Source organism: Netta rufina (assembly GCF_964035555.1).
Source record: "Netta rufina genome assembly, chromosome: 2".
Classification (NCBI taxonomy): Eukaryota; Metazoa; Chordata; class Aves; order Anseriformes; family Anatidae; genus Netta; species Netta rufina.
The window spans coordinates 16,397,915-16,417,666 of record NC_140124.1 but is presented as its reverse complement, the minus strand read 5'-3'; the positions used below and the strand labels follow the sequence as shown (position 1 = coordinate 16,417,666).

General features: G+C 41.7%; 1 protein-coding gene across 2 annotated transcripts; it reads left to right on the top strand.

The window, feature by feature from the left end:
- The first annotated feature begins 2,247 nt into the window (after nt 1-2,247).
- MTPAP (mitochondrial poly(A) polymerase) lies at nt 2,248-18,585 on the top strand. Of its 2 annotated transcripts, XM_084282016.1 has the most exons (10): nt 2,248-2,399; nt 4,398-4,570; nt 5,127-5,360; nt 5,681-5,905; nt 11,073-11,284; nt 13,480-13,706; nt 14,876-14,968; nt 15,062-15,135; nt 16,326-16,680; nt 16,809-18,585. In XM_084282016.1, exons 1-9 carry the CDS (start codon nt 2,297-2,299, stop codon nt 16,659-16,661), a joined length of 1,677 nt encoding a protein of 558 aa, XP_084138142.1. In that variant the 5' UTR covers nt 2,248-2,296; the 3' UTR covers nt 16,662-16,680; nt 16,809-18,585. The 2 variants fall into 2 exon arrangements, with proteins under 2 accessions (XP_084138142.1, XP_084138141.1); XM_084282015.1 differs by having other exon boundaries at nt 16,326-18,585.
- The last annotated feature ends 1,167 nt before the right edge of the window (nt 18,586-19,752 follow it).

Here is a 19,752-nt window from a genome sequence, read left to right as displayed (position 1 = left end):
TCCCGGGGGCGGGCAGGGCTCAGGTAGCACCGCCCGGGCCCGGCCGGGGGCGGGGGAGCGGCAGGCACCGGACCCGGTTTCTATTTCGTTTTACTGGAAGGAGGGAGCAAGCGCCGCCCTCACGGCCCTGGGGGGCTCGCTGAGGCTCGGGGGTGAGGGGTGAGGGGGTGGCTGTGCCGCCCCACAGCTCCCCTTGGTCGTGGGTACCCCGTGGAGGCAGCCCCAAATATCGTGGGGAGGGTGAGGGCAGGGAGCACGTCTGAGCAGCTCGGCCCTTGCATCATCGCGGAATGAAGAACCGTTTTGTGAAAGAGAAACCCGAAAGGCAGCTGAAGTGGCTGGTTGTCCCGTCTCGGAGGCCGCTGGTGCACCACGCTCCTCCGGGTGTCCCCAGCCTGTGTCCCTCCTCCGGGTGTCCCCAGCCTGTGTCCCTCTTCTGGGTGTCCCCAGCCTGTGTCCCTGCCCGCCGTGGTTTCTGCTGGGGCAGCTGGGTGCCAAACCCCGTCCCCACAGCCCCTCATGTCCCCCCGTGTGGTGGACACACTCCAGAAGAGCCTACGCTCTTCCTACACGAACTCAGTTCAAGCATCGTCTAAATAAAACTTTAGCGGCGAGTCTGCTGGAATTTAGGACGACAATGCGTAGGATTTGCTAGTGGCGTTAGGATTAAAATGCTCCGGGTGACAGTAGCATGAGCTTGACCATTGCCAAAAAGGGGCAGGACTGCATTTTATTCCCCATCCAAAGGGCAGTAACTCTTGCAGGACTACTGTGCTGCCCAGCAGCTTCCCTTTGATTATTTTTTGGTTAAGGAGAGAAATGGGACTTCATCACCCAAAGCAGCTCCTGCAGCAGTAGCAGGTGTCGAGTTGAACCTCTGTCACGATCTCACAAGACACAGGCTGCATTTTCTGTTTATTACCTGCAAAACCTGACATTTTGCTGACTGAAGCCAATGGCAAAACTTTCCTTAAAAGGTTTCAGGACAAAGACTCGGCGTAGGTTTTGGTGTTTGAGTACGTGAAACTCCTTTACTATTTACGTTATCTAGACACGCTGACCACCTTGTTTAAAGGTTACAGGCTTACCACTTCTCTATATTCAAAACAGCACAAATGGGGTTCTGAACGCACAGGGCTTCAGACAGAATCGCCACCTGATGCTCCATTTTCCTCAACATCACGACCCAGTGTGTGGAGAGCTGCTGGCAGGGCTGTCCCCTGCCCAAACACACTTGCTTCTCCAAAACACAGAGGTGATAAACACATTGGCAAAGCCCCGTTAAGAAACAGGTATCTGCTTTGTCGAGGTCGGACTTGTTCGATTGCTCTGTTCAGCGCATGTGCTGAGAAATGCCTGTGAATAAATGCAAGGAAGTTGAGGATGATTAATGGAACTAAAAACGGAGGAAGGAAACGAAGGGGATTTAGGAGGAAGGCAGGCTGCAGGAGGGATAAAATGGAGAGAGGCCAGGCCTGGGAGAGAGCAGAGCTGGCAGCAGCTTGAAGGTAGGAGGTTCAGGCTGAGTAACACATCGTTAATACACAGCAGCTCACACGCTAGGGTATTTGGGTATCCTCTTTCGGGAACATGCCTCGGTTATTAGTTTCCCTAACCCCCAAATTAATTTTAATTAAACCATTTTCCTTTTTTAGCCCAGCTTCAAAGGGCAAAGAGGAGGAGTTTCTCTCTCTCCACGCCAATGAAATTAGGAAAGCTGCGTCACAGGACTCCTGAGGAAACTCCTGTAGTTGCTACAGAGAGACAGATGAAAACATTTCTGCTCTGTGGCATGGGTATTTAGGATATTAATTAAAATTCAGTACTTTAAAAGCGATCTACTCCGTCTTCTGGGTCATCCTGGGATACAAACCCAAGATAATAAAGTTATAGAAGTATCTTTCCAGCTCTATGGGAGGTGAATAAGAGCGTAGCCGACCCACCAAGTCCTGCTACCCCACGCAGCACCCACACAACCCCTCATCTCCCCTACAGATGCGCCTCAAACTTTTACATCCCTGACTGCCTTCACACACCACAGCCAGCGGCGTCCAGCGTGTCCTCTCCACCCCTTGTACAGGGCGCCGTGACACAGACCGAGGGCACCCACCCCCGAAACTCTTTTATTTCTCCTTTTCCACCCCAAAAATAAATAAATAAATAAATAAATAAATAAATAAATAAAATAACATTAGGGCAGGCCTGCGCCAGCCGGGGGAGTGCTGAGCCTCGGCGGCTGCCGTCGGTAGGCGGCGGGCGGCGGCTGCGCGCTGCGGGCGCTGCCCCGGCCCCGGCCATGGCGCTGCGAGCGGGCGGGCGGGCGCTGCGCCTGCTGCCGGGCCGCCTCAGGGCGCCCACGGCCCGCCTCGGCTCGGGGGGGGCGGCCGAGGCGCAGGAGGGTACGGGGGGGACGGGGGAGCAGAGGCTGTGCCTCACGGGGATGGAGGGGAAGGGAGCAGGCGATCCTGGATGGCTTTTCCAGCCGTAATGCCCTGGGGCTGTGCGTGGGGGTTGGTGGTGTAGGGCTTCAGGGGCAGCTTTATGCAGTGTGTGTGTGTGTGGGGGGGGTTGGGCTGTGTTATCACGAAAAAAATCCTTCGCTATTTGTATCCTTTAGCTAGTGAACATGTAACACGTTGGGTTAAGGAGCCAATTTGGGTGAAACGTTGTTGTTTTGTGGTATAAATTTAATCCTTCCACCTGTCTCGCTGTGTGATCAGCGTGCAGATGGTGCCTCAGGGTGTGTGTGAGCACCTCAGGGGGTGGCGGGGCCGGTCCCAGCACCACTGCTGCTGCTCTGGGACTTTTTACCATAACTGCAAAGCTCTGGCACTAGCTGGGAATGTTGTACGGGACGGGGGAAGAAGGCAATGTGGGCTGCGGCATGTACAGCCAGACTATGCACAGCCGCCCTTTGGATGCGGTCATTGGTGTTTGTGCTGTGCTCAGAGCCAGGAGGAGATGGCAGAGCACTGCCAGGTGCCTACAGCATCTTCTGCTGTAGTAACTAAACGTGTATAGGAATTAAATCAGGGGAGAAGTGTGTAGCCAGCCAGGCCTCATACAGAGAGCTGCAGGGGCGAGAAGGGCTGTGTTCGTTTCTTGGCTGTGGCACCGGTCCGTGGGACCTGTCACTGCTCAAGCACCTCAGTCACCATACGCTTCTTCATCTCCCCCAGGAAAAATGTTACACATAGAGATGGACTAGAGGTAAATTAAGAGAAAGCAGTTATTCTGCTGAAACACTCGATTGTCACCGTGTTCTTAGTGCAAGCCAAGAACTGGTGAGGACCAGCCATTGCTGACGTGCTGTGACTTGTGTTTCTTCTGATGTAAAGTGCTGTGCAGAACTAAGCAGCTGAAACAACTGCTTTGTGTAGTTTGTTTGCAAGCTTACACAAGAAACAAAGAGATTATAAAAATACTCCTTTTAAATTAGAATAAATAGTAGCAAGCTTGATTTGATAAGGTTTTCTTGAGTCTACAAAATGCTACGTTTTCCTCAAAATCAAAAATATTGTACAAGGAGCTCTCTGTTGAACTTCTCTGTAGCCACAGGAAGGTAACTGCATGCTCTCCCGCTTCCCAGTCTGGGTTATGGATGGCTGTACGAACAGGGAGCGCCTTCCAGCCTGTGGTAGTGGGATGTGGTCAGATGATTAATTTGAGTTACACAGGGATGTGGTTATGATTTCAGATTTGGGCTGTGGCCCCTCTGCCTAGATGCAATCAAAAAAAACAACTTTTCAGTGTTTTTTGCCTGTTCCAACTTGTCTTATTTCCGTGTTGATTCTGTAGGCTGTCAGCAGCAATTTACCTTGCCAGTAGTGTAGCAAGATATGACTGATCTGTGGTTAAATTGATGTGAGTTGATGCAAGGATAGTATCAAATGAAAATTTTGTGTAGGAGTTTACTGTAAAAGAAGGTGGTAACTTGTTAAAAGAAGCAAGTGCTGAATTGTTCCCCAGGTGAAAGTGCTATTTTCGTGGTAGCAGAGAGAAAGTGTCTTTTTAGGGCAGCTTGCCAAAGGTCTGGCTTTGCCTCGTATTCTTGCTGGGTACCTTGGTGTTAGACTCAATACATGTTGAGTTGTTCGTGGTGAATAGCAAATCAGAGAGGAGCGAAGATTCTTTGTATCATCAAACTTCCTGTGGCAGCAAGGAAAGTCAGTGTTGTTTTCATCCTGTATTTCCTATTCTTTGTTCTTAGAGAACATGTTTGTTTGTAAGAGATAGGCACTTCTCCGTGTATTTCATTCTTTGTTTGCTGTTTTGCTGTGATCCTCTCGAAGAGACAAAGCAAAACTTGTAGTCGTTCAATCCCAGAAGAGGAGCTCAAAATCAATTTTAAATCTTTATGTAAAAAAAATACACATGATGCTCATTTCTTCTTGCAGATGCTGAAGTCAATACCAGAAAGAAGACATTCACAGAGGTTCAAACGGAACGACTGGAGCAAGCGGAACGAACTGTTTTAATTAAATGCCCATCAAGACTTAATGAAAAAAAATTACTGCAGTATTTATCCAGTCATGGAAAAATTAACAGTCACTTCTTTTTTGAAAATCGGGTAAGTTATTAACCATGTAAACTGAAATGTACACTCGGACAAAAAAGAAAAGCTTTTATTTGGTCAAGGCCTCATACATGTAGGTCAAGCGTATTATGGACAATTAATATGTTAATCTAGCTTTTGTCTTTATTAATGTTTACAAGTTGCTGAGCAACAGATTTTTATTTGTAAGTTAGCTAAGCAACAGCTGTTGTAAGTGGTTCTAGCAACCTGCTTTACATTAAATCTTAAACTTTTACGTAGCACTGTAAATTATCCTAAAAATAGAGCTCACTTTTTTAATGAACATTACAGTTGTGAACGTAAATAGATTTCAGAATTGTAATGTGTAGTGCTTACTACCAAGAATAGCATGCCTTACATCTTCTTGTCCTCTTGTGAAAAAAAAAAACATCTTAAAAGTGCTGAGGTACAGAAGCTGGTATTCAGCTTTGTGACTCTCTCATTAAAATGTCCCAGTGCTACCACAAATGGCTGAGTAATGTCAGTACAATAAATTCAAGGCTTGTGTGTGTTTATCTAACTCTGTCTATTTCCATTCTTATTTTTTTAGGGTATCCATGCTTTAATAGAATTTTCTGAAAAGAGCAGCGTAGCCTCATTACAAGATGTTGTTGGAATTCCAAAGGCTGTAGAGCATCATGTCGTCCCATTTAAATCTAGACTTTTTACCTTCACGCTGAAAAACCCAGTGGCTAAAACTGCTGAAGAAACACCAGTTCATCTCTCCCCTCAGTCTCACATTCCAGTGAACGAGCTTATTCAAAAACTTCATAAGGCAGACAGTGTAAGTATAGATTTCTAGAGTTTTCTCAAACAAAAATGATCCATGTCCACCTAAGATTTGCAAGTGGCTGTGTGAAGCATATAAAGCAATTTACTTCTATTAAAAAAAAAAATCTCTGTTAGAACTTTGTGTCAGTGGTTCTCATACTTTCAAATGAATAGAGAAAATTATTTTAAATGTCAAAATCGCTTTTTCAATATGACGTAAACCTGTTTGAAACTAATAAAGATCTTATAATTGCAATGATAGTAAGTAGAAGAAAAATATATATTAATAGAAGGTAGTCTTTGTATTTTTACAGTATTTATTTTCTTTAATAGATAAGCAGTCAAATGTACATTCTGCTGAATGAGTATCAGCTCACCGAAGAAAATATCAAGCTCCGATTTCTGGCCTGTTCCCTGGTTCAGGATTTTGCACGTGCATATTTTCCAGACAGCACAGTAAAGCCATTTGGCTCTTCAGTGAACACCTTTGGCAAACTGGGATGCGATGTGGACATGTTTCTGGACTTCCGTGACACACAAGAGCATGCTGCAAAAATGGTAATGTTACGCCGTGCATCTTCGATCCTCGTTCTTCCTTGTAATAGGGAGAAAATAATTTGCTGTTTTTCCAGACTTCATTTGTACTGTCAGGGTGGACTTCACTGTGAAGAAAACCCTCATCCTCCAAAGTTGATTGAGCAACACTTCCCAATTTTCTTATTATCACTGTTTTTTCTTCTCTGGAGCTGCTGGGCTTCACCCATGCCATTTTAAAGCTTGGGTGTGATTTTTAAGGTCCTCCGTGTCCTGGTACATAATAATTCTGTGCATTTGCATTTTGGGAGGGTTGTCAGGTTCTTTTCCTAGGTTTAAAGAGCTCACTTGCTATAGAAACTTTATTACATTACTAGAGTACATACACCTGTACATAAGAGTGTGTTAAGACCTTCTGGAGTAATACTGGTGAGTAGTTGCAGGTGGCACCGTTCGTGTTTATGGTGTCTGTCCAGCAACAATTAAATTTCTTCATAACCATGTCTTCACTGGTACCGGGATACTGAAATCTGTGCAGTAGCCAAGTGTCACGTGCTTGGTGTTGGGACTGGAGCAGCTCCCAGTTGTAATGGTTACAGTAGGTTGTGTTGTGGTCCAGGTTTGTGAAGGCATAATGAATAGGAAAAGGCTAGACAAGGTTTTTTTGGAAGGCTCGTCTCTTGCTATTGGTTTTTGACTGTGGATAGTGTAAATGTCCTGTTGAACTGGAGAAGGAAATATGAAAGAAAAAGGTGAAAATCAGGACAAGAAGAAGGGAGATTTGGATTAGAAGTGTCCTGTGGAGAAGCTGGAGTTCTTCACAGATTCTGAAAATGCCAGAATCATTTAATTACCAAAGCTGCCTTTTTACGTATGTGATAATAGTTTGGGGAAGCTAGCTTTGTTCTCCTTAAAAAGAAAGAAAAAAAAAAAAAAAAAAGATGATGGCCTTAAGCTTTTGGAGATTGAAAATTTGCTTAGCTTTTCTGTACTATTTGCATATTACCATGTATTTTATTTTTCTTTAAAATATGCCTTCAGACGTTCCTAGTTTTCAGTATTATTGCAGTGATCAAACACAACGAAAGCAGATATGTCAGCTGAGGGATAGGATCACTGTGCCTTTGTGGGAAAGGTTAAAATCTAGGAACCCTTTACTTTAGTTGCCTCCTGAGTTTTGAGGAAAAAACAAATATAAAATGTCTGTTTTCAAAGCATGCTTTGTAAGTAGCAGTTTTCTTTGGTATTGATGCTCTGCAGAGAGAAAATCTTTCTTTCATGTTGTGCCTTTTAAGGAAAATGCACACTCTGAAGGCAATCTTATAATAGAAGATGAAATCAGAATCATAAACCAGACGTAAGGATAAAAAGCAGTGGTCACTGTAAATCTTAGTTCTTAAAATCATCTTACCCACATCTTAACATGTGATTTGATCATTTTTTTTTATATGTATGCATCATTTTTTCAGTCAGACTAGTATTAACAATGGACTTGGATTGGTAAGTGTGTGGTTTGCATGAGCACGCGGACTTCGGGACAATGTTAATATAAATTTTGAGGAAAAATGACTATACCTAAAATGAATTGCTTAATGTTTGAGAGGTGGAAAAGATGTCAAATCAATCATCCTTGTGCAGAAGTCCCATACCAGTGCTAGGAAACATTTTAGTGCATTCATTTTAGAAAAAGAACAAAATTTGACCATTGACATCCTTTGTTCTTGTATAGTGAACTTTTCATTTGTCCTTTTGAAAAACTTCTACAAATCAAGCAGGGAGGCAAGTGTAATTGCAGTTGCCCATTTTTTTAATAACTTTTTTCTCCTTTTGTTGAATTTTGAAGTGACAGCATGCCTAGGCATCATGCAGTATTACAGTGTACTTGATAAATTCAGTTTTAATGGAGTGATTCCTGTCACTGCAGATTATTTTATATGAGGAGGGGGACAGAGATTCTCACTTTAACTTCACTGTGCTTCTAAAACGGTTCTGAAATTGAGGTGAAGGTAAAGGAGGTTTTTTTAATTGACATAATGAATAACAACATTTTAATAATAGATTAAAACTACAGAAAACTTTAAGAAAAATACAGAAAAAAAAGTAAAACTACAGAAATTCTTCAAGCTTTTCTTACTAGTGTTTCTTTACATGTTCTTTACATGTAAGAAGATGCAAAGTCTCAACAAGATAAGGAGGAGAACTAATCCACTGTAGTCATAATATTTAGCCTCGCTAGAGACATTTCAGCTCACATCTTACTTGGGTAAATAGTTTCCCACCACCAAATTTTGTTTCAGAATGCTTCTTCGCCCATAATTTGCACTTGCCAGTGAGTTATGGAAAGGTTCTTTGGAACTGGGCTGTATAACGTGCTTTATTCAGTCGTAGTTTAGCTGAACTGGATTCACATAGTTGACAGGAAAACTACAAGGAGTGTACCAAAATGGCAGCAGTTCCAGGCATGAAAAATTCTGCAGTGAGAATCAAGGTGGTCTAGTGAGTGTTACGAGATGCACCAAAGAGATGGAGTGTTCTCCCTCAGCGTGAGGACAGATAGTTGTATATGTTGTTCTTTTAAGTTGTCTTGTCATCCATTTGCAGCAATCGCTGCAAGAAAAATAAAAACAAGCAAACAAAAACCAAACTAGCAGTGCATGTCCAGAGCTATTTGCCTGTCATCGTTCCCTAAATGAACTGCACTATTTAAAACTTCTGTTATAAATGTCAGAGAGATGTGGGAACAGGCTGGGTTACTAGAAGTGGTGAGGACTTGTGGGCAGTTGACAGACTTGCTGCGGTGGGGCTGCTGCAGCAAAGGCCAGCAGGGATGCTGTTTGCACTGCTGGCTCCCAGTTATGGGACAGGTTAAGGGGCTGCACGGCATATTTACACTCTGCGGTGCAGCGAGGCTTTTGTCCTGTATGCAGATGTCATCTTTATGTGCTAAAGAGGAAGATCTCGCTGGTGGTGTTGAAACTCCAGAGTGTTAAAATGTGGGCAGATCTGCTCCATCACGGTGAAAGTATACACAGAAGTAAGGTTTGTTAAAGCATTGTCTTGCAAAGGACTGTAAAAATCATTAGTGCAACTCCTGTCCTGATTCAAGCATAGCCAAAGAGTAGAGGAGAATAAGGTGGCAGCACCTAGAGAGGTTTATTCTTCGTAGGGAAACAAGATGTGGAGTACCTCCCATAATAGGCAACAGCTTAATGCTTCAGAGGAAGGCAAAAATCTCATATAGGTGGCAGCGTGATTTATGGGGACAATGATACGATACTTTCCCTGGCAAACTGTGTTTCTAATAACCATACATTGATTGTCTTTCTTAGGACGAGCAGAGGCAGAGGAAGGTAGCGTTAGTTATAGGATGATGCAGCAGCAGGAGGAAGGTTATCTATCTTCTGAACTACCGAATTGTTGCAGCCTTTCAGGAGGTACCAGCAGTGACAGAGGACCAGGCATTTCAGCATCTATTTACATTAAATCATACTTTTATTTTTACCACATCTTGTGGCAAAAAAGGTCAGTGACTGTGACTTAGGTGGCAGTAAAAGTCAGAGTGTTCTTTACCAAGAGCAGATGATCAGTGCAGTGTTTACCACGGATGTGGTGTGGTTAACTTGCAAGCAGTTTGGGAGATTAGGGAATGACTTAAAACAGAGTTTTGTGATAGTTTTAGAGTAAGTTATTGTATTAAATGTTGCACTTCTTGCTTGAGGATGTGTATCAGTCTACCCCAAAGAAGTAGTTTACTTTACCTGTATCTGCTTTTTTGAGTACCATGCCACAGGGCATGAGTATCAGTATTTTATCCTCCACAAGAGGAACCAAAGCTCCATGTGAAAGTCCAACCAATTAAGAGCATCTCCTTTATTATTACAAAAAAGTCTTCATCCAGCTTCTTAGAGATACTGAGCTGCTGCCAGGGAAGGCATGTTGTGATTTTATTTTATTTTTTTCTATTTTGCTACACAATTACAAACACCAGCACACCCAAGTGTCAGCCAATTCTCCATCTTCTTCTTTCCTGTTACCTACCTTAATGTCTGTAGCTATAAGCTTCTTACACCTTGAGCTGGTCCTGCTGTAGCATGCAGCCACATAGCCAAATGGGATTAAGGAGCACTCTTCCTGGTATGCTCAAACACATGGGCTGGCTGGAGGAATGTGGGCAAGAGGAGAGCAGGAAGGGTCACCTTAGTTATCAGAGTGACACAACTACAGCTCCTGAGTAAGTCTATGGGATGATTTGCAAGGTCCGTGATCGCAAATTGTTTCACCTGTCTTTGAGTGCCTGTTTTCTGTGCACTAACACGGTGACAACAGGAGTAACCTCCTCTATTTATGTCTTAGAAGACTAATTAGGTCGCTGCATAATGCTTTTTGTATCATACACATTCACACTGCATTCATTACATGTTTCCCAGGGGAGGATAAGTCACTGTCAGGTGTCAAATCAGCAAGCAAAATTAGTTGGGGCTTAAAAACAGAGGATAAAGAGAACAGAGATTTCATGGGTATGGACTTAGTTTATTTGGGTGTTAACTGCAAATGGGACAATTAAAATATCTACAGGAAAATTAATGTCTGATCTCAGAGTGCAGCTGCACAAATTCTTTATTTTTTTTGAAAAATCTGCATCAGGTGTGAAGCAATTATTTTAAGTTTTAAGGAAACTTACCTTCATTTTGAAGCATTAAGTGATATGCATGCTATTTTTTTTAAGCTTTTTAATTTAAAAGTGATTTTCCTTTACACTGCTACTTTGAGGATATGAAATGGAATTACTGGTGGTTAGAAATTAATAGTGGTTTGGTTATGTTTTGTCCCTTTTACTTTTTAACTTAATTGTATGCTGCTCTTTTCAGTCAGTCTGTGCTGTCTTGGGAATTCCAGAATGACTTGTTGTAGACAGCAGTGTAGTAGCATTATACCCTCATCTAAACAAGTAACTTTACAGTAAGTTACTCACTATTAACCTGGAAAAAATGAATCACTGAGAAAGAAAATAAAAGAGAAAGTAATGTTTTACCTTTTTTTTTTTTTTTAAGCTCTGCAGGCTGCTTTGAATAATTATATTTCAACTCGTAATTGCTCAGACTCCTTTGCAAATTATTGTCTTTCAGAACTATTCTTAAATGTCTCTTTAGTTCCAGAACTAATAACTTATTAAAAAAAAATCTTGTGTTAGAAAAAAGGTCCCTTTGAAATGGAGTATCAGATGAAAAGATTGCCATCAGAAAGATTAGCAACTCAGAAAATTCTTTCTGTGATCGGTGATTGCCTTGATAATTTTGGTCCCGGATGCGTGAGCATACAGAAGATACTCAATGCTCGCTGCCCACTGGTGAAATTTGCCCATCAGCCAACAGGATTCCAGTGTGATCTGTCCGTGAGCAACAGGTAAGGCCTGGTTTTAAACATTTTATGCAGAATACTGATGCACTTATGTTCTGGAAACTTGTCATGAAAAAAGTTTAAGCTACCCAGTTCTGCGTTGTTAGCAAATGTGAATGTTGGGTCTGAAAAGGATGTTTTTGACTTCCAGATCTTAGTTTTCCAATGTGGTTAAATTAAGATCTCTTTCTGTGGTATGGTAAACAATTGAAAGCTGAAACTGCAGGCCTGAAAAACACTCTATATGGTAAGTTTGGCATGTAGGGAATTGAAAGCAGACGTGGTTCTTCAGTCACTACTTCCCTTCAGGTATGTGGGCGCACAGCTTGTTTTGATTGCTTCAGGTTAAGCATCATGCTAATTTTCATTATTGTCTTTCAGCTGCTTTGTGGTCATTAGACTCTTAGTTATTTTGGGGTCTTTTTTTTTTCCTTCTTGCTTCTTAAGGGCCTGTGTCCACCTGTTTGCTGGCAAAGTATCAGGAATGACAAATCAGCCCACTGCTTCAGAAAACAGCCTGAAATGTTACTGTCATTAGGGCCTTTCACGGTAGTGCCCAACAGAGGGAGCAGCCTTCTTAGAAATATTTCCCTTTGCATCTTTTACTCCTCTTCCAGCTTGCTTTCACTTTTGTAGGTAACCAGTGGGTGATAGTCAAGCATATAGTTTGTTTTGCTGTCACTTACTTTGTAATACATAAATCAGTGTACACGTGTAGCACTGGCGTGAAGTACATAATTGAAAAAAAAAGTATGTAACCCTTTATATTAGTGCTAGGGAAAGGTAGAATATGAGTGATCATCTTTCAAAATTCTTCTGATATGACTTACAGATACAGTGCTAGTACAGATGTTGTGATTTGTCTAGCATCTAATCACACCTGATGTAGACTGAATTTTCTGAATTACCCAAAGGTTTGTTTCAGAATATGCAGGAGTTGTTAGGACAGTATTGAGCAAACGTCTTACAATAACTCTGCTCTCAAACGTGCAGCCACAGTGAGAGGCAGCATGCAGTTCTGTGCAAACTTTGTAATTCCCTGCCAAAGGTTTGGTTGGTTGAGATTGTGTGTGTCTTGTTATTGTGGAGAAATAACAGAAATCTTACAGACACAAGGAAGCATTTCACAGCTGAAATCTTAGAAGTTCAGGTATTACAAAACTTCAATATGGCAAACTTCTGCAAAATGCTTTGCTGGGTTTTTAGAGGAATTCAGTGTAAGACTGGGAGTAAAAATTCCTGCAACAGTAGTTCAACAAGCAATTTAAACTAAATTTGACCCCAAATTAAGTCTTGCTCTCACATCCTGCTTCCATTTTTTTCCCTGCCTTTCACTGCCTTCCCATTCATAGACTGCAAGAGTGTTTGTACAACCATGTGATGAAACGGATCAAAGCTGATCCATCTAAAAGCCTTTATCCTTCCAGATTAGTTGTTTTGCAGCAGGACTTGGATTGGGCTAGTTATTACGAACAACTACCAGCATGGTGGATGTGGCACTGTGGGAATGAGAGCAAGCACCTGGAAGCGAAGCTGCTGCTTTCAGCTGCAGTTTTTGCTTGTTTGTTTAAAGAACTTGCTGAAGAACAACTTCAAATTCATTCTGATCACATTAATAATGTCTTCAACACTTATGGTTTAAAATTAATAAGTTTGTTTTGTGCTGTCAAAAACTTAAGGATATAAAGCTTCAAATGTTGGTCGTTTGAAAATTACCAAACGGATCAGTCTTTACAATAAGACTGTAAAAGAATTTCTAGTTTGTATATAATATATTAGAATAGACACGTTATCTAAAGCATTCCAAAGGCAATTGTGGCTAAGTTCTATATGGTTTTGGCCTTGATCCTGCATAGTTTAACTCCAAGTATGTGATGGGTTTTTTGGGTTTTCTTTTCTTCTTCATTGTGATGTGGAACAAGGAAACAGGAAACAGCACAAGTGTAATATTACTACTTAGCCTAAACTGTACTCTTCTTATAGGAAGTTATCGGATATTTAATCCTGGACGATTTCAGACATTCTTTTCTATTCTTTAATGGATAAAAGTGGTTTTTATTGTTCTTTTGTTTGATCATTGTTGTTTAATAGATATCATCTTCCCTTATAACTGATAAGCTAGGGCAGAGCAGCCAGCACTGCAACTGGTACTTCCCATTCTCTTATTATTTACCTCTCGTACCTTTGCTTTTCTTCCTCAGTATTGCTATCAGAAGTTCAGAACTCTTGTACATCTATGGCACTCTTGATCCCCGTGTGAGAGCCCTGGTGTTCAGTTTGCGATGTTGGGCCCGTGTTCATGGACTTACCAATAGCATTCCTGGTACCTGGATTACAAACTTCTCTCTTACCATGATGGTCATGTTTTTTCTGCAAAAGAGATCACCACCTATCATTCCAACACTAGACCAGCTTAAAGAACTGGCAGGTAAGGGTAGCTGTTTATCAAAGAGGTTGAAGTGACTTTCACATTTATTTTAACTTCCGTAAAGCTATGAATAAACCCAAGCCATTTCTGTATGCTCTCAAACACCAATGTATGTTTTCTGTGCCTTAAGTTTGAAGGAACACCCAAGTTTCACTTGTATTTTTTGTGAAAATAATGCATCTTAAAACAGATTTAGTTTTGCATTTCTAGTGCAATGCTAAATTCTGCTTACAGGGGTTAGGCTTGTTCTATGCCTCAGACAACTAGAAGTGATTTATTTGCCCAGGGCTCCCACGCTGCCTGTTTATTGTTTATTTTGTTTTGCAGCAGACCTGTGAGATCTCATGTCTCTGCAGTTTTTAAGGATTTGGTGCAGATTGATGCGATGTCTGTTGTTTTATAGACACCAGATGTATCTATATTACTTTTTTCTCACAATTTGTAATATCCTTGAGACTGTTGGTGTTCTGGCTGTTTCATACATAGCTTTCAGGATGTGTTATCTTCAGTAAATTGAATGAAAGCTTGGAGAATGACATTCCAGATTCTTGACTCCTCGCTTATTTCTTCTGCTTATTGACATGCTTCCTTGGAAGCTTTGAGTAGAGAAAAAGGTCTGTGTTCTGTTGTTGGAAAATCAAGTTAAATGTTTCCATCAGCAGTTACCAACAAGTTCTCAAAATAAATCAGGAATTTTTATACTCAGAATGAAACATGTCATAGGAACATGCTTGTAGAAATGTCAATACCATTACAGAAAAAGAGGTGTGGAGGTTTTGGGTGTGATTAATGATGCCCTATAATAACTATTAACCTCAGAAATTTGTGCTGCTTTGTGTATTATAAAGCTCTGTATCCAGAGGTATCAGGTTTGTTAGTTAACTTTGGAGATATAAAGGTATCATATACCATTTTCCTGGACGTTTTTGAAAATATGCCATCTACTCATGCTTCCTCTCCTTTGCTTGTCAAAAAAAATATTTTTCTTTTCAATCTTTAAGGTTAAGATTCAACATAAATGGTTAAAATGCACTTGTGAACTTCTAATTTGCTGTGTTCAATATAATAGTATTTATTGGATTCAGTCATGTCTCATATTTGAATCTGATTACATACAATGGCATTTTATTGTTTATCACTTCAGAATACTCTTGTAATCTTTGTTTCAGATGAAAAAGACAAGCATATAATTGGAGGATATGATTGCTCATTTGTTAGCGATTTAAGCAAGATTAACCCTACAAAAAATACAGAAACACTTGGTAGGTAAATCTTCATTAACTTCCCTTTTTCTGTGTGTTGAAAATAATTTTTTCCTTAATGTTACTGTTGGCTCTTGGTTTTCTTTCCCTTAGATGAGCTGCTCTGTGACTTCTTCGAGTATTTTGGAAACTTTGACTTCAGGAAGAATTCCTTAAATCTTCGACGGGTAAGTGAATTTGAATCTCTCATCATTATTGGTTGAATTTCTGTGACAGATAACGTGTGATCATTCTCTGCTTGCCAAGAGGGCTGCACTGTCACTTTGGTTGTTACATATCAGTTATATTATTTGCTGATGTGTGTGTGTGTGTGTGTGTGTGTGCAAGTGTAATGGACATGCATATATGTAAGTACCTTAACTAGCACTTGTTTTTGATGGACTGCTTAGAGGAGGAGGGATTTCAGTGCAACACTTTCTGGCATAAAAGGTTTTTTGCCAGTACAGGCTGATCCTGGAAACTAATTAATTAAGCTGGGTAAATTTTGTTTGCCATTAAGGCTTAAGAAATGAGCAAAAGCCCCCCACATGCCACAGCCTGACCTGGACAGGGGAAATGTCTGTGCTGCTGCTGTTTTTCTCTTTAACTAGTCCTGGCCCTGGGACCAAGGGTATGATGTATCAGTATGTAGACTCTTCCTGGAAGAGGATTAGCTGGTAGGTTCCTCCTAGAGCTTGCAGAGGTTCTGTAATGCAGAGCCAGTTAGCTAGGGAGCACTGATAAGTGCTGTGATGGGAAGTGCATTTAAGTAGCAAACTATGTAGTTGTCAACAGCTTGCATTGTACTACAGCGAGTGCACAAAAGTGGACTGTGACCCAAATAGCTCTCTACTTAAAAACCAAACTGAACTGGGGGGGAATTTCAGCCAAGGCAGCAGTCTTGCTTTGTTACAGTAGCTCTTAGTGAGCACTGTGAGGGGAATGGTTTGAACAGATTAAGTGCTTGGAGTAGTTTATCAGCCTGGGCTGTGCACGTTAATATGACACACTCGTGCTGCCCGTACACAAATGGAGAGAGGAGCAGATTGCAGCGAGTGAGGTTTGAGGTTTGTGGAAAAGCAAATGGGAGGGTGGCCAAAAAGGCAGGGTAAGTTGTACGTTCTTTGCCTTGAAGGAAATCTAAGCTCTATGTGGCAAGGAAAACAACCACTAAGAGGATTTAGAGAATAGACTCGTACAGTTAGATTGACAGGAAAATTAACTTGATTATTAATCGACTTTTTTTTCCCCAAAAAAGTTCTCTACTAGGATGGAATACTCCTAACGCTGATGTGATCACTCAAGTGATTTGTTACTTGCTCAGCATATAATGCCTACGTGCAACTTTGTGTGTTTTTTTCCTTTACACTATCTGCAGGGAAAGGAAGTAAATAAACCTGAGTCGTCTCCTCTTTATATCTGGAATCCCTTTGAACAAGACCTTAATATCAGCAAGAATGTTAATCAGCCACAGCTGGAGAAATTTGTAGCTATGGCCCGAGAAAGTGCCTGGATTTTACAGAAGGAAGATAGAACTCAGCGAATGATCAATAAAGAGCCCTGGGGACTGGCAGCCCTACTAATACCATTTGGAAAAAGTAATACAAACAAGATGAGAAGGACAAAGGGAATGGGAAGTGAAACAATCAGAAGCCTTTTAGACTCCTTAAAGTTAAGTAATGCAAGCAACCTACAAAAAGCAGTGGGAAAGTGACTTTCGGCACAAAACCAAGGTAGCTGCTATTCTGTTTTAGGAATTAAATGTGATACGGTCTGAAGAACATTACTTTTAATATTTCTACTATGGTGAAATGGAGAGTCAGGTAACCTCTGGTTTTCATTGTGATGGTTCTTTGTACAGGTCTGCTTTCCTGCTGTACATTACCTCCTCCTTACTCTTCACTTTTCCATCTGTTTTATGAATGAAGAACATTAAAAGGCAAGTTTTACAGATATATTTTGGAAATATCCTTCACTCTTTAAAAAAAAGAAAAAAAAAAACTGACAAAAGCAGCAAGGGCAGAAGCCCTCGGGAATTCTCGTGGTTAACATCCAAATGATGCGTTAAGGAAAAGCTCAAGAAGCAACCACCTTCCAGTGAAACCACATGTTAAAAGAAGACAAATGTTAGAGCCATTGCTTCCACTGCAACCACATTCTGGGAGCCAGTAAAACCCAAGTGCGTGCATCTATTATTGTAATTGGTTTTGATTCATATAGATAGTGCCGAGACAAAAATAAAGAGAATGGAATTAGGTAGGAGGGCTTGCAGCTTCATACTGGATTGCTCTCCAAGAATAGCACACCTGTTTTGTGTTGGAAATGTGGGTTTGCTCTCGTGTTTACCACCTGTTCTCAAATTTCTTCAGTCTATTCTTTATCTTCTATACCCATAGGACTGGTTCTCACTGATATGCACTCATGTTTCTCCTTTTGCCTTCAGTTTCACTTTAAGCCTGTATTTCAGGTTCCAGTAGGAGTTTTTTCTTGCCTAATCACTCCCCTCAAAGTTCCTGCCTGCTAGGCAACACCAAAGCCTTCCTCTAATGATCTCTGCATCTCTCTGCTCTTTACAGAGGTCCACAGGGAATCACATAACGTGTTTTGAGTCCTGTCCCCAGTCTTGCCTTATTTTTCAGATATTCAGCAGAGTGCTGATTGTCCCTCTTCCAGATCAGCTAAACCAGTGAGAAATGTTTATTGTTGGCTTAAAGAAAGCATTGAGTTCTCTATGCTTTCGCTATAAAATAATGTTTTAGAGGAAGATGAAGAGGGCTGGAAGGAAGGAGGACAGAAAGAGAAATGGGGAGAGAGCAGTCAAATGTCAGATTTTTTCCAGGCGGGTTTGTGAGTATTCTACCTGTCCAGTTTGAGAGCCACTCGTGCATTAAAACTAAATGGCAGGCACGATGAGAACAACTACACAGGCTGCTGTTTGTTAAACAACACCCTTTAAAGAAATTCTGTGCAAGAGATGACTGTAACTCGGACATTATCATACAGATGCCATATTGAAAAAGAAACAATACTCATAGACATCAATATTTTTAGATTCTTTAATTCACTAGTGGTACATGATTTTGTGTGGACTTTCTATTGGTTTAGTCTGAACTGGTATGTTGGTATTAGCAGCTGAAGAGAGTATTCTCTTTTCCCAGAGGTGTATTTGTCAGAAATAATTTGTGCACTAACAAGTAATTCCAAAGTATTTGTAAAATACCCCTGGGCAGGGAGAAGCACTGTTCACAGTTAGCAATCTGATCAATGACATCTTGAGTGGCATGAAGACCCTCTTACAGATCAATGCGATGCTAATTTATTTGTACTTTAAAATAATATTCATGTGCATCCATTTCACGTTCATAAACATTTTATCACATGACTTTAAACAGTTTTTATCTTAGTTACAGGAATTAATTCTCATATTACCTGTTTTGAGCACTGATGTTCAAACTTTGCTTTCTACTTAAATCCCTGTGCTGCTGTGTGAACTTCTTGGAGGCTGGAATGAAGTTTGGTGTAACTTGTTACTGGTGCTAACAAAACCTTCTGATATCAAGCTTGGCACTGGTGTGGTGAGCAGTCTGTTGCTACCTTAATCCTTAGAGAACCCAAATAAATTTTCTCCTGTTTCCCGAGCAGACTTTGAAGCTGTTGAAGATTAGGGTGGTACCTGAGTACTTGCAAGTTTCCTTTTGTCCAGCCAAACAAAACGGGTACCACAGGGATCTCCACATAGGGGTGGTGTGGTGGAGAGCCTCCAGGGGAGGATTAAGGGAAAGAACAGCAAAGCAGATGTTGTCATGGGTGTCTGCTGTTGATCACCTGCCCAGGGTGGTAGCAGAGAGGAGTTATTCCACAGGCAACGAGGAGAAATCCTCAACTCAGACTGAGGAAAAGGTACAGGTACACACTGGGAGACGAGTGGCTGGGGAGCAGCTCTGCAGAAGGACCTGGGGGTGCTGGTTGGCAGCAGCATTTTGGGGTGTAGTAAAGACAGCCTGCCAAAAGAGGTGTTTTTCCTGCTATATTTAATGCTGGCACAGCCTCACCTTGAATATTGTGTGCTGTTCAGGGCTCCACAATATAAAAAGGATGTTAAGGTGCTGGAAGGCATCCACAGGAGGGCACCAAGGCAGGTGAAAGGGTCTGGAGGCTTCGTTCTCATGTAGCTGAGAAAGACTTGAAGGATTTTAACACCCAGACACGGGATGCTTGTACCCAAATACCAATAAACTTCGCAATTTGCTTACGCAGTTGAGCCACTCCGAAGCATGACTTTGGCCAAAACGCTTCATTCGTGAATGTGCACAGGTGTAGGGAACATCCGTAAATTAAACACATTTTTAACCCCCTGCCCCCTCCCCTCGCTGGGAGTACTTTTCAGTGCAGTCTCATGTCCCCTGACTCTGAACTGGGTAAGGAAACTGGAAACGTTTGGAAGTTCCTTGCCCTGAGAAAATGCTCTTTGGGACATTAACTTCAAGGTCACATTTGTTGCCAGGGATTTTTTTTCTCCCCCCCTAGATATCCAATGCTCACAGGAGCTGCAGGAGTGGGTTCTGCTGCAGTTGCCACTGCTCCATCGTTCCTCTTCTGGGATCTGAAGGCATGGCTCCAGCCAGCTGCTGGGTGAGGACCTGTGCATGGTGCTCTTGGCTGAGACAGCCCCAAAATTGGGACTTGTAGGAGGTACCAGATGCCCCATTCCTCTGCCTCAGTTTCAAAACTACAGTTCCTGCGGGGTTCTGTCCTTTGGACTTCAGATCCCTGCATAATTCAGGTTGGAGGAGACCTTTGGGTCG

Coding starts and splice junctions, on each gene's coding strand:
- MTPAP (XM_084282016.1), top strand. CDS start 2,297: ATGGCGCTGCGAGCGGGCGGGCGGGCGCTGCGCCTGCTGCCGGGCCGC. Junction 4,571..5,126: donor ACTTCTTTTTTGAAAATCGG/GTAAGTTATTAA, acceptor TTATTTTTTTAG/GGTATCCATGCTTTAATAGA. Junction 13,707..14,875: donor CCAGCTTAAAGAACTGGCAG/GTAAGGGTAGCT, acceptor TCTTTGTTTCAG/ATGAAAAAGACAAGCATATA.